At 52.9% G+C, this 13762-nt stretch overlaps 1 protein-coding gene and 1 pseudogene across 1 annotated transcript in view; one reads left to right on the top strand and one right to left on the bottom strand.

The window, feature by feature from the left end:
* Positions 1-13762, bottom strand: part of LOC144248828 (uncharacterized) — a 472843-nt gene that overhangs the window by 50809 nt on the left and 408272 nt on the right. The window contains 1 exon segment of the mRNA XM_077790810.1: positions 7255-7796. Within this exon segment, the coding sequence (XP_077646936.1) occupies positions 7255-7796 (542 nt within the window).
* Positions 3073-6099, top strand: LOC144248819 (class II histocompatibility antigen, B-L beta chain-like; annotated as a pseudogene).

Raw genomic sequence — 13762 nt, forward strand, 5'->3', positions numbered from 1 at the left:
CGCTGACGATGGGGACGTTCCGCGGGGGGGTTGCCGGGGGGTGGGGGGTGACGGGGTCGCGGCGCGGGGACCCGGGGTGTCCCCCCGTGGCCGCGGCTCAGGCTGGGGTGGAGGCGCCGGGCTTCCCGGTGCTTCCTGCCGCACGTCCGGGATTGGGGGCGTGGCCACGCGCTCTCCCGGCGTGGGCAGCGGCGGCAAGGCGGCGGCTGCGAGAGCTGGGTCGAGCGTGTGTAGAAACGCGGCGAGGGTGCTTTGTAAGGAGCCAACGAAAGTAGCAACAGCCGCTGCTAGGGAGGTTTCGGGGGGAGCCGGGGCGGGCAGGAGCCCCGCGGCCAGTGGGGAGGGCGGGGCGGCCGCGGGGGCCGGGACAGGAGCGGCGGCCGCGGGGGCCGGGGGTGGGGTCACGGTGGAGTCGGGAGGGGCGGGGGCGGCTACGGCGGGGGCCGCCGAGCCCGGCGGCAGGCGGCGCGGCGCGGGGATCGGGGGGGTGCGGGGGGTGGTCGCGGGGGCCGGCGCAGCCGCGGCGGTTGGGGGTGGGGTCGCGGTCGCGGCGGAAGCGGCAGGGGTGGAAGCGGCCGCGGGGGCCGGCGCCCGGCGGCGCGGCGCGGGGGTTGGGTGGGGGGTCGCAGGGGCCGGGGCGGCGGGAACCGCGTCACTCAGGGGGGCGGCCGCGGCGGTTGCGGCCGGGGCCGCGGCGGGAGGGGGAGGGGCGGGGCGGAAGGGGATCGCGGCGGGGCCGTCAGCAGCCGCGCGGGCCGGCCACATGGCCGGGACCGGCTTTCGCGGAACGAACAATTCGGCTACAGCTCTAAAAGCTGGGAGTAGGTCGCAAGCGACGGCGTCTCTCCTGTAAATCTCAATAAAAAGCTTATCTCCTACTGAGTCCCAGAAGTCTTTGGTAAAGGCGGCTGATCGATCCGCATGAGGGAAGTGGGGCAGGACCCATTCCAAAAGGGATTTTAACTCTTTCTTAGGCAAAGTACTGTTATGACTACGTAACAGATGGTTCAATTGTTTATAGAGATCTCTATCTTGGGTAGAGTGGGATTGTCCCATATTTTAGACCTGTGTAGCTCACCTCAAATTCGCAAAAGCAGAGATCCTCTCCTCAGGACTCTGCACAGGTCCCCTCAGAGCTCCGGGCGTCTCTCCGGACGGCTTTTCCGTGCTCGGGACCTTCAGACCTCCCCCCTCGGGGCTTCCAGCGCAGGCAGTGCTAGGCAGTGCTCGGTGCGCTCTCTTAACGTGGCCACGTGCCACCAGCTCACAGCTCCTTGCTCGGGCAGTCCCAAGAGCTCTAAAAGCCGGCTATTTACAGGCGATGGTGCTCGAGGGTAAAATGCCTCGGCAAACTTTAAAGAGATAAGGCTTCTACGTTGCTTAGCAACGACAGCCTGTGCTCAGAGCGAAGAGGAGGCTATCACAGGTAATTACCGTGCATGGAGGTGTCGAAATTCGTGGATTCCTTTTTCTTTCACGTTGGGCGCCAGTTGTGAGAAGAGTAGGCTCCTGTTGCACGGTCGGGGTGTAGGGAGGCTGAGATCTCTGAAGCTTGCTCTTGGGGGAAGAGGTTTATTGGAGAATTCAGGGATGCCCAGGCCTCGTGCTCTCAGGCGTAGCACGTGGCTGGGCTTAGGAGGACGGGGGAGGGGAGAGAGAAACAGAGGGTTTAGGAGAGGGGAAGCCCCAGAGGGGGAGGAAGTCCAAGAGAGGAGGAGAGGGCCAAGAGAGGGAGGGCCAAGAGAGGAGAGGGCCAAGAGAGGAGAGGGCCAAGAGAGGGAGGAAGTCCAAGAGAGGAGAGGGCCAAGAGAGGAGAGGGCCAAGAGAGGGAGGAAGTCCAAGAGGCCGCATGGCCGCTCAGAGCCCCCTTATCAGGGGCTCCCAGGTGGGCTGGGACAAGGCATGGGCCAATGGGGTTACAGACTCTGTTTTAGGGGCAGGTACAGAGGTGCGGGATGAACCACCATCTCTTGCGTGGTGGGATGGAAGAGTCCATTTCACTCCAGGATTCATCCAAGGGTAGAAGTGACATCCGGCTAGCTAAAATAACAATCGTATCTATCTATCCTCTGCAACAGGCAGCGAGGTGAGTTAAAGTGCACAGGAGGCCAGTGAGGGCAGTTTGCTTGGAAATGGCCCAACTGGCCACAGTTCAAGCACCTCTCGTTGTTAATGGGCACCACTGCCTCCCCCACCCCTTTGCTCATGGCCAGGGCTAAAGCAGTTTCTGAAGAAGAGGCCTTAGTGCAGGTGTCGACCATCTGTGGGATGAGTGGCTCTGGATTTTGGGGAAGAGCTCCGAGAAGCTTTTTGGTTTCCGGGTTGGCATTAGACATTGCCATTTTTCCCAGGAGTTCATCCCTGGCCTCTACATTATCAATTTGGCGATCAATGGCCTCTGGGAGGTGGTCAACAAACTTAACAAATGTCTCTTCAACCCCCTGATGGATTGAAGAAAAGTTTTGGACAAGGGTGGTTACACCAGGGATTTTTAAAGGAGCAGTCTTTGCAGCAGATTTGATGTCATCTAAGACATTGTTGGGCAGCATGACCTGATCCTCTGGTCTGCTGAATTCCCCCTCTCCTGCCAAAGCCTCAGGGCCTTCCTGGCCTTCGCCTAAAACTTCACTCAAGTCATACTTGGATAGGATTGGCTTTAAAAGTTTTTTCCACTGCAATAGTGCAGTGGTAATGTAATGGAAGGCATGGGGAATTAAGGTATGTCCTGTGAAAGTTTAGTCCAATACATTTTTAAAATATGGAGAATTGCGGCCATAGTCTCTGGCCGCTTTTCTCGACTCCTTCCCCTCAGTGTGAGGAATCCGCTCCCATCGCGGCTCCTTTCCCCGTTTAATGACGACAGGCGCTGCAAGGCAATCGAGATCTCTCACCAAGTCCAGGTCCCCATCCCGCAGGGCTCCTCCCTGATCCGTGTCCAGCCTCCTCCCGGCCTGTTGTTACTGCCGGGGTGCCGCCGTCCTCATCCTCTTCGGAAGGTGGGTCGGGGCGCGCTGGAGCGCGCAGCCTCCGGCGGAGCGGTGGGGCCCGGTGACTCGGGGCCTGCAGGCCAGCATGGCGGGCTTCCAGCCAGGCCCGCGTTCGGTTCCGCGGCGTGGGAACCGGGATGGGCTGGAGAAGGAGGGAACCACCCTCAAGGGCCCACTCGGGGATGTGGGCAGGGGACAGAAGGGGCTGGTCCCGACGGTGACACCATCGAGGCAGCTGCGAGCGCAGGGGAGGGACCCGAGGCGGGGCTGTACAACTGACATTCCTGGAGCTGGGGACCAAACTGGGGACAGGGCAGTCGGGGACAAGGGAGCGGGGAAGGCTCGGGCTGGAGTGGCCAGGGCCAGCCCGAGAGAGGGACTGAGTGGGGCAGGAGGCAGCAGGGAGTAGGTGACAGCCCTGTGCCCGTGGGCAGGGTCTGGCTCCCATCCCACCCTTAGGGGAAGCAGGGTTAGGATCAGGGAGGGAGTAACACGGGGAACAAGAACCAGGGACCCAACTTTCTCACTTAGGCTTTACTAATTTAAAAATCAAATTGAAAATAGGATTAAACTTGCCCACTTTATAATTTCCACCCACTTGTATATCATAAATGCATCACCCAACTTTCCCCCAGAATGAAAGTGACAAAACATCTTCCTGGGAAGCCTCAGGAAAGTGCTCAAACAAAAACTGAACAAAAGTTTTAAGATCCCTCTTTTTAAATGAAACATTCCCTAGTACTAAGGTTGCTTTAATCTGAATATAAATCTCTCGTTGAGCTGGGGATAAATGATTGTCCATGTTCCCCAAACAACCCAAAATTCCCCCCCACGAGGCAAAAGGATTAACTTAAGATAAATGTGTTCATGTGTGGAGTTCTCCCCCGGGAACCTGGCAGCCCACGCTGCAAGTACTCACCAATTCGAGGGACACAAAGGAAAAGCGAAACCTCGAGGGGGCTGGTGGGCTCCTGCCGGTCCTTTGGATTCTGAAAGCTTCCCTTCCAAAGCGGCAGCCTTCCCTCAGAATTCCAAAGGGGTGCCGACAGGCCAGGAGAAACAGTCCTCACAAAGCGAAGGAAGAAGCTCCTCCTGGAGCTGGTCCCAAACGACGCTTGAATTCCCAAAGATCCCAGATCCGATGACCTTCAGGAGACGCTCTCTGGGACTGGACAACTGCCCAAGGTCCCTGTTCTGGGAGCCATTTGTTCCAGCCTGAACTGCTACGAGGAGAGTGCAGGGTAAAGAAGCAGAAAAGGCCTTTGCATGGTATCCACAGATACCACGGGACAGATACTCCAGGGACAGCAGCCAGGTACTGCAACAGCGACCCACACGTTATGGAGCAAAGAAGGACTGCGGTGGGCTGGCTCTGCCGGTACAACCACGAGTATCTCAGCCCGTTCCTCACGGAGCGCCGAGGTGAGCGTGGGGCAGAGCGTGTCCCCTCGAGCCCTGCTCTGGCAATGACCCTGAGGCCCCTCAAAACCTCCCTGGGAATCGCCCCAGAGCCCTCAGCCCTCCTTGTGCCCATCCCCGAGACCTTCTGTCCCTGCCACTGACCCCCGTGGCTCTCCCAGTCCATCCCAGTCTCTCCCAGTGCCTCCCGGCTCTCCATCTCAGCCTGGCGTGGCGCTGCCGCCCCTCAGCCAATCAGAGCGCGAGTCTCTGATGACTCATCAGTTGCCAGGCAGACCCGCAGCGCCGCGTGCCCCGCACTGGACTCGGCCTCCCAGTGCCGCGCGCTTCATTCCCAGTTCCTCCCAGTGCCGCCCCCGTCCCTCCCACTCCTTCCCAGCCCATTCCCAGTTCCTCCCAGTGCCGCCCCAGTCCCTCCCACTCCTTCCCAGCCCATTCCCAGTTCCTCCCAGTGCCGCCCCAGTCCCTCCCACTCCTTCCCAGCCCATTCCCAGTTCCTCCCCAGTTCACTCCGAGATCTCCACCCTCTGCCAGTGTCCCCCATCCCCTCCCCTCTCTCTGAGTATCATCCCAGTCTTTCCCAGTTCATTCCAAGTCCCTCTCAGTCCATTCCCAGTCTGCCCCAAGGCCACACCACCCCTCCCCTCTCTCTCCACGTTTCTCCCAGCTGATCCCAGTGTGTTCCCGCTCTCTCCCAGTCACCCCCACCTTGTCCATCTCTCTTCTGCCCTCGAGCTCCCAGCCCAGCCCCGGCACCTGCTCTGCTTCTTGGTGGATTTCTACCCTACCCACACCCAGCTGAGGTGGTTCCAGGGCCAGCAGGAGCTCTCTGTGGTGGCCACCGACATGGTCCCCAAAGGGGACTGGACCCACCAGCTCCTGGTGCTGCTGGAAACCCCAACCCGGGCCAGGGTCACCTCCACCTGCCAGGTGGAGCACGTCAGCCTGGAGCACCCCCTGAGCCAGCACTGGGATACAGGGGAGGAATTGGGGGCACTGGGACAGCCACTGGGATGTGCTGGTTTCAACTGGGAGGGAGTTGGAGAGCCTGGTTTCAACTGGGAGAGGAGGTTGTGGATTTGGAAAGGCTAAGAAGGGGTTTGAAGGATACTGGGGAGGATGGGATGGGGTTCTGGGGGTCCTGGTGGACACTGGGAGGGAGTTTGGGTGTGCTGGGTGTGACTGGGAGGGATGTGAGTGAGCCTGGAAGAGCTGGATGGAGATTGGGGATGGAAGAGCAGAGATTGGGACAAGGTTGGTTGTGCTGGGAAGAGACTGGGAGGGGTCTGGATGAACCCTGGTGGGGCTGGGAAGGGAATGAGAGAGAGTTTGGGGGTCCTGGGGCAGTGGGGGGTGACTGGAAGGAGGCTGTGGGATCCTGAGAGGGACAGGAGGGGCTTTGGTGGGTCCTGGGAAGGTGAGGAAGGGATCAAGAGGAAGGTTTCAGGGATCCTGAGTAGGTTGGGAGCAACCAGGAGGGTGCTTGGAGGGGCCTGGGTGCCTGTGAGAGTTTCTGGGGGGTCCTGACCCCTGCGGAGACCCCAGAGATGCTGCTGGATGCTGCCACAGCAAGATGCTGGCAGGAACTGGAGACTCCGAGTTGGGCTTCATCTTCCTGGCACTGGGGATCTGGTTCTACCTGCACAAGAAAGGGGGGTCCCGTGAGTCGTATCCCACCTCCCCCAGAATGTGAATGGTCCCCCCGGGGACCCCAGCCCGGTGTCACCCCCTTTTCTCTGCCCACAGAGCTCCTGAGCCACTGGCAGTGAGAGCCCCTCCCCATGGCCTCGGGCCCAGCCAGGACCCCCCACTCCATCCCCACGCTGATTTTGGGGGGGTCGAGTGTCCCCCCAGCCCTGCTGTCACTCTGCCCCTGCCCGCCTGCTCCCAGTGTTCCCAGTAAAGCTTCCCAGTTAAACCCAGCCCAGTTCCTGGGGGCACTGGGGAGGGACTTGGGGGGACCCCACGGCGGGGCCGGCCCTGGGCAGGGAGGGCGGGTCCAGGTGGGGAACACTGCCTGCTGCGGGTCTGCCCGGCAACTGGTGAGTCATCAGCCCCGCTCTCGCTGATTGGCTGACTCTTCTCCACCGCGTTCTCTCATTGGCTGAGGAGAGGCCCGGCAGTGCAGAGAAGGAACGGGAGAGATCCCGCCCCGAGCACCGGCACGGGGACAACAGACCCGGCCTGGGCACAGGGAGGGAATTTATTACCAACCAAACCACGGCAGCACCAGGAGAAGGGAAAGAAATCCCTCCAGCACCTTCCCCCACCCAACGGGGATCACCCACAACAGGGGTTATCCACCATGGAGAGACGGGGACATCCGAGTTTAGACCAAAACCAATTTTATTGAGTGTACCAGGTGTTTATACAGGGATTGACTTGTATGGTGCTTATAGAGGGCTCTATTTTTGGTAACAATTTCCCATTGGTTACACATTCTTCGTGACATCCAGTAACCTGGGAACATTTATGTTATCACAAAGACTCACACCATGTTGCTTGGTCAGTCTTCTTGCCCAGGGAGACTTCAAGTGTGTCTGTGTCTCCCACAGTTTCTGCTCAGTCAGGCCTCAGATATCGGGCCCCTTTATCAGCTCCATTGCTTTACTCTCTGTTTTATTCCCCATACGGGGACACCAGGGCTCTGCCCCACGGGGGTCACTGGGGATCATCCAGCCCGGATCCTCCCATGGGGGATGGAGCTGCAGGAGCACACCAAGCTCTTCCCTCACTCTCTTCCCTCACTCCAAGCTCTTCCCTCACTCGGGGCACTCACAGGGCTTCCCTTAGTGGTGCCTCCGTTGGTGTTGTGTCAGTTGAGAGCTACCGGAGAAGTTCTTCCCACACTTCCCACACTCGTAGGGCCTCTCTCCAGTGTGGATGCGCCGGTGCTCAGTGAGGCTGGAGTTGCGGTTGAAGCCCTTCCCGCAGTCGGGGCAGCGGTAGGGCCTCTCCTCTGTGTGAATCCGCTCATGTAGGAGGAGATTGGAGCTGGTCTGAAACCTCTTCCCACACTGGGGACACTCGTAGGGCCTCTCCCCAGTGTGGATGCGCTGGTGTCTTCTCAGGTGTGAGCTCCGCCCAAAGCTCTTCCCACATTCCAAGCACTCGTAGGGCCGTTCCCCAGTGTGGATCACCTGGTGCCAGATCAGGCCAGACCTGTGTCTGAAGCCCTTCCCACATTTCCCACACTCGTAGGGCCTCTCCCCAGTGTGGATGCGCCGGTGCACGGTGAGGTCGGAGTTGTGCTTGAAGCCCTCCCCGCAGTCGGGGCAGCGGAAGGGCCTCTCCTCTGTGTGACTCTGCTGATGTCTGAGGAGATTGGAGCTGCTCTGAAACCCCTTCCCACACTCCCCACACTCGTAGGGCCTCTCCCCAGTGTGGACCCTCTGGTGCTGGATCAGGCTGGATCTCCAGCTGAAACCCTTCCCACATTCCAAGCACTTGTGGGGCTTCTCCCTGCCATGAGGCTTCTCCAGGAGCTCCGAGCTCCGCCTGGATCTCAGCCCGCCTTCCTGGCTCAGGGGGGCTCTTTCCTCCCCGCAGCTCCCTGGGCTGGGTTTGCAGCTCCTCCTCCTGCAGCATCTCCGGGGCTTTTCCTCCTCCTCCATCCAGCCACGCCCTGGAAATGACAAATCCTGATTTGACAGAAAAACAAGAGAAAAGCTCCTTGTACTGGAGGTTCCTCCTTGCCCAAGTTCATCTCAGGAAGTCACTGGGAATCTTGTGTCTATAAGAACCTACAAAACACCAAGATTTAGCTCAAAAATCCTGCAAACTTCAAGACACAGTACAAAACCTCCCCAAACATAACAGCTCAGCAAATCCACCTCCAAAACATAAAGATTCAGCTGCCACATAAAACCAAAGCACCAACATTTAGCCCAAGAAAGCTCAGAAACACCAAGATTCACCCTGTGAAAATCGTGGATCCCCCTCCACAGTCACCTGCTGCATGTGGGGGGAGCAGCGCTCCTGGGGCTGGGGGGAGGCTGCAGACACAGGGAGGGGTGGAACCTTCTGCTGCTTCCTCTTTCTGCTCCTCCTCCTCCTCCTCCTGTGTCTCTCCTCTTCCTCCTGCTATTCCTCCTTCTCCTGCACAATCCCACCCTCTCCTGCCACCTGCATCGTTTGACCATTCTGTTCCTCCACCCTGCTTCTCCTTCCCTTCTCCTCCTGCCCCCAGGCCCAGCACCCACTGCCGGCTCCCTCTTCCCCCCAGCCCCACCGCATCCCAGCGCAGGGGCAGGGATGGAGCTGGGGCAGGTCGGGCTGGGGCAGCGCTGGGCTCTCGGCCGCTCCCGCCCGCACTCGGTCCCCACTGCAGCCGCTCCCGCCAGGACAGCGCGGGGGGGCCCGGCCTTGGCGCTGCCCCACTCCCACCTCCCCAAATTCCCCTCGCGGGGCCATGGGGCCGAGGGGGGGCACAGGTGGGGTCCAGGTGGGGAATGCTGAGATAATTTTAAGAGTGGGTCCCCAAGAAGAAGAATTGGAATTTGTGGTAGACACAGGGGCAGAATGAACCTTTCTGTTAAATATTCCAAAAGGTTATAGTGTAAGCAAAGATACCGTAATAGTAACAGGAGGAAAAGGAGAGAGTTTCACAGTACCCGTTATTAAATATGTGGTAATAGAGGGAGAAACTAAATTTTGGATGAGGGATGTTTTCTTGGTCCCAGGGGCAGGTAGCAATTTATTGGGACAAGATTTACAGGTGAAATTAGGAATAGGGGTTGTTCCAGAAGATGGGAAGATGACAGCTAGACTTTTAAAACTAGGCCAGGAGGATGGAAGAAGAATTAACAAGGAAGTTTGGGCTGGGGAGGGAAATAGGGGAAGATTAAATATTGACCCCATAAAGATTACAACTGAGGAAAAAAAAATTGTCCCATACATGTACAGCAGTATCCTATATCTTTAGAAGGACAGGAATGTTTAAAGCCAGTAATAGAAGGACTAATAAAGGATGGGACATTAGAACCTTGTATGTCTCCCCATAATACCCCAATACTCCCAGTAAAGAAGCCTGACGGGAGCTATAGACTGGTACAAGCCTTAAGGGAGGTTAACAAAGGAACTCAGACCCGCTATCCAGTGGTACCAAATCCTTATACTCTTTTCAGTAAAGTTCCTCCCCAGCATCAGTGGTTTAGTGTAGTGGACCTTAAAGATGCCTTTTGGGCTTGCCCATTAGCCCAGGAGAGCAAGTTATCTTTGCTTTTGAATGGAAGGACCCACTAACTGGAGAAAACAGCAATTAAGATGGACAAAACTACCACAGGGGCTTACAGAATCCCCAAACTTATTTGGACAAGCTTTAGAAACAATACTACAAACTTTCCCCACTCCCCCTGGAATACAAATTATCCAATATGTGGATAATCTTTTACTTTCTGGGGAAGCTGAAGCTGAAGTTAGAGAGGCTACTATAAAGCTTTTGAATTTTCTTGGGGAAAAAGGATTAAGGGTATCAAAAGGGAAGCTGCAATTTGTAGAATCAGAGGTAAAATATCTTGGACACTTGCTTAGTAAGGGTAGTTGGAAGCTCAACCCAGACTGAAACACAGGGATTCTATCCCTTCCCCCTCCTTCTTCAAAGGGGGAAATCAGAAAGATACTCAGATTATTGGGATAATTATAGATTGTGGATTGAAGGATATACACAGGCAGTAAAATTTTTGAATAAAAAAAAGTGACAGAGGGAGATGATATAAAATGGATCAAAAAGGATAATGAAAAATTAAGAAAAAAGAAGTTAAAACTAGCCCCAATATCAACTTTAAGCTCACCTTCACTAGCAAAACCCTTTCATTTATATGTAAATGAAAAAAAGGGGGTAGCTCATAGGGTTTTGTTTCAAGAGTGGGGAGGAGTAAAGAGACCCGTGGCTTATTTATCAAAGATGTGGGATCCAGTAAATCAAGGCTGGCCAGTGTGTATTCAAGCTATAGCAGCTACTGCAATCCTAGTAGAGGAAAGTCATAAACTGACTTCTAGAGGTAAATTAATTGTGTGCACACCTCATGCAGTACTAAATTTCTTCCAATTTGCATTGTGATTTTTATCTTGAAATACATAACTTACTGTACTCTAGGATTGAAAAACTAGTTTACACCTGTAACATAGCAAAACCTGCTATTAATTTGAGTCAATGCAGACTGTTCAATCGTGTTCTCAGTGTGTAAAGTTAAACTAAAGGTAACACCAACTGCTTGGTAGGTCAATGAGAAACAATTTTCCTTCCAACCAGTCCTTTTTCATGTACCCAAATGTGTTTTGCTTTCTTAGTTTTTTTGTTTTGTTTGTTTGCTAGTTTTTCTGGAAGTGCTAACTACTTGCAGTGTATCTAGAACAGCAAATAAAATTGTGCATACAAAACACTTGTAAAAAAATAGGGCTCATTTTTTCCCACAATGGAAGGTGGCTACATATAGAAAAGGGAAACTACAAAGCTAAATGAAGAAAAAGTTTCAGTATCTTCTAATGTAAACAATTTGTTACTTCCAGCATCACAGTGGGTGTGTGACACACACATATGAAAAAGATGGTGAGGGAGATCTCTGTTTACTACAGTTTCCTATTTCTTTAATGAGTTAGAGAGCTATGAAGCAATTGTGATTCCTTGTGTGGATTGCCCAGGCCTGCAGGGAGGGCTTGGCCATGGTTCCCTCTGTGCTGCAGGCAGCCCTGCAGCGTGGCAGCAGTGGCTTGCCTCTGGTGAGTTTGCAGGCAGGGTGCTCCAGCACTGCAGTGCTCAGGGGCAGTTTCCTACTTTGACATCAAAGCTTAAATTCAAGAGTGCCTCTTCCCATCCAGTTATTGTTTGTACTGTAAGAACCTCTTCAGAGAGTGTCTCCTGGCAGTCAAAAAGAGAGTATTGCAGAGATAAATTCCTTACTTGCTGTCTCCCCCACTGTATCCACATTTTGTCTATTCCCTCTTCAAATTATAGATTGGTAAAACTCATGCTCTGTGTCCTCAGATGCCCTTCCCAAATCAAACCTTGGCTTCTTTGCAAATTATATTGCACTAACAAGCATTGCCTTAAATTTTTTACTGCAGGCAAGATCACTTCAGAAGTAAGTTTTTGTTTACCTTGTTCCTACAACCCTTTCAAGTTTGTGAATGGAAAATTGTGACAGCAAAATAAGTCTTTAGTTTTAGCACTGTCAGCTGTGGGTAGCTGGTAGCCCTTGGTGGAGGGTGCTGTGAATTACACGCCTGCAGAACACACATAACAACAGTAATTAAATTTGTAAGGAAGTTGAAAAAGGAGGGAGAGGTGATTGGCAGACTCACCTCTCCAGGATGTAGGACTAATGTTAGAAAGTGGACTGATATTGGAATGTGGATGTTGAAATGTGAAGAGAGAAAAAGAGGGCGAAAGAGAGAGAAAGGGAGAAGAGAGAAGAAGAGAGAAAAAGAGAAAGAGAGAGAAAGGGAAAGAGAGAGAAAGAGAAAGAGGGAGAGCGAAATACACCCCAAAGTCCCCATACCGCAGCTATTTGTAAGTTCTCCCCCATTCCTGCTAGACAGAGTGACAACAAGGGGAGGGGAGTGAGGAAGCACAGTCAAAGGCAAAGCTGTGAAAAAGAGGGAAAGCTGGACCACCAATAGAGATAAGATCAAAGCAGAGATAGCTGACTCTCACAATGTGCTTTATTTTTTTAAACAATACTTCTTTTTTTTCCTTCTGATTTTTGTTGTTAAGGAAAGGAGGCTTTTGTTTTGAAGAATGGGGCTGTAAGACTAAAACAGTTGGATGTTGCCTAAAAAGCAAAAAACCAAGAGATGTGATACATCTTGTGTTAAATTTGGGCTAGTCTTTTTTTATTTAACTAATTATAGCTCACAAGAAGAAGAATTGGCCTCTGCAGCAATTAGCACAGCTGGATACAAGAAGAAGAAGCAGCTACAGAAAAAGTTTTTAGTTAAACCCAGAAAGTTTTGAAGAAAACTAATGGTGAAAGTTAATGCAGTATTGTTTTTCTTTTAACACTGTGTTATTAAGAAGTCCTTTCCAGGTACTACTAAAGCAGCAATCCCAACCATGGAAAAGAGGGTGAATTCATGCCAGCAAAATAAAAGAATTTGTGAAGAAACGTGAGGAATGGACTATCACATCTAATCCGGGTGATACCAAATTAACTTTCAACCAGGACTGGGTGGTAATGGTTTGGGAAGACCCAAATGACCCAAGGCAGGTACAAAGAATAACACCTAACTGAGAAATAAGGCAAAGCTTGCATCACTGGTTCTAAGCCCTGCCTGAATAAGCCCTGAGACGCCTCCGACACCTCCTTGGCAGAGGAACACTGCCACTTCAAACAGGAGGGTCGGGAGTGTTTGAGTCAAAGAGTTCTGATAGTCTGGCCTTAGCCTGTGGCTTGTACAGGCAAGAAGGGAAATTGCCATTAATACTATGCTGTATACTTTATTTGATTCATCCCCATATTGGACATGGCAGCTGGGTTATAAGTGAATGTTTAAATTATGAGAATAATTGGCATTGTAGCTCACAAAATCTATGTTCTCGTGGCAAGAAGTATTGAGTACTGAATCAATCCCCTATACAGAAAGACCTCAAAAACTGAAGTAATAAATTGCTTTTGTAGATGGGGATTATCAATGCCTGTGGACTGAGAGATACCTGAGGAATGGTGGAAAACCACAGATAAAAGGTGTCAAAAACAATTTGCCTGGAAATGAGTAAAAAAGGAGTGACAAGGGAAACAGAGGGCAAGCCTGGATTGAGCACTGTACTCACCAGCGAGAAGATCACACGTACCTGCTGTGGGCAGCAGCCCCACAGGCAGGGGAGGTGGGGGTATAAGCCATGCCAGACCTCTGTCATTCCTGTTTCTGTCTCTCATTTGTTGTCTTTTCCCTTCTGAGATAGCAGCAAGATCGTGTCACAAATGCTACAGAAAGTATCACATGGAAAGAAACCAAAGTTCCTTTTTGGTACACACACCCATGTCAACAGCCACTGTTATAACCCATCCAAATTAAGTACCTGCAGGAAAAAGGGGGAAAATTATCACATACAAAGAACTTAGGAAAAAGTAGTAATACTTGGGGCATGGAATGTCCAAAAGGAGAGAGATGGATTTGTTTTACATTTGATCTTAGAAATATAGTCCAAGATTCGGTAAAGAGACAGTTAGTAAAAAAAAAAGGTAAAACAAGCACAGCAGTCTAGCTCTGTGTTAACCCCAAATTATATCCTGAGTCATATTAAATGACTCCAAGCAGTTATAGAGAAGATAATAAACAAAGCTGCTCAGGCATTGGAATTAATATGGAGTCTGCAAAGCCAAACATCACCTGCAGTGCATTAAAATACGTTGGCT

Source organism: Lonchura striata, unplaced genomic scaffold, assembly GCF_046129695.1.
Source record: "Lonchura striata isolate bLonStr1 unplaced genomic scaffold, bLonStr1.mat Scaffold_92, whole genome shotgun sequence".
Taxonomy (NCBI): domain Eukaryota; kingdom Metazoa; phylum Chordata; class Aves; order Passeriformes; family Estrildidae; genus Lonchura; species Lonchura striata.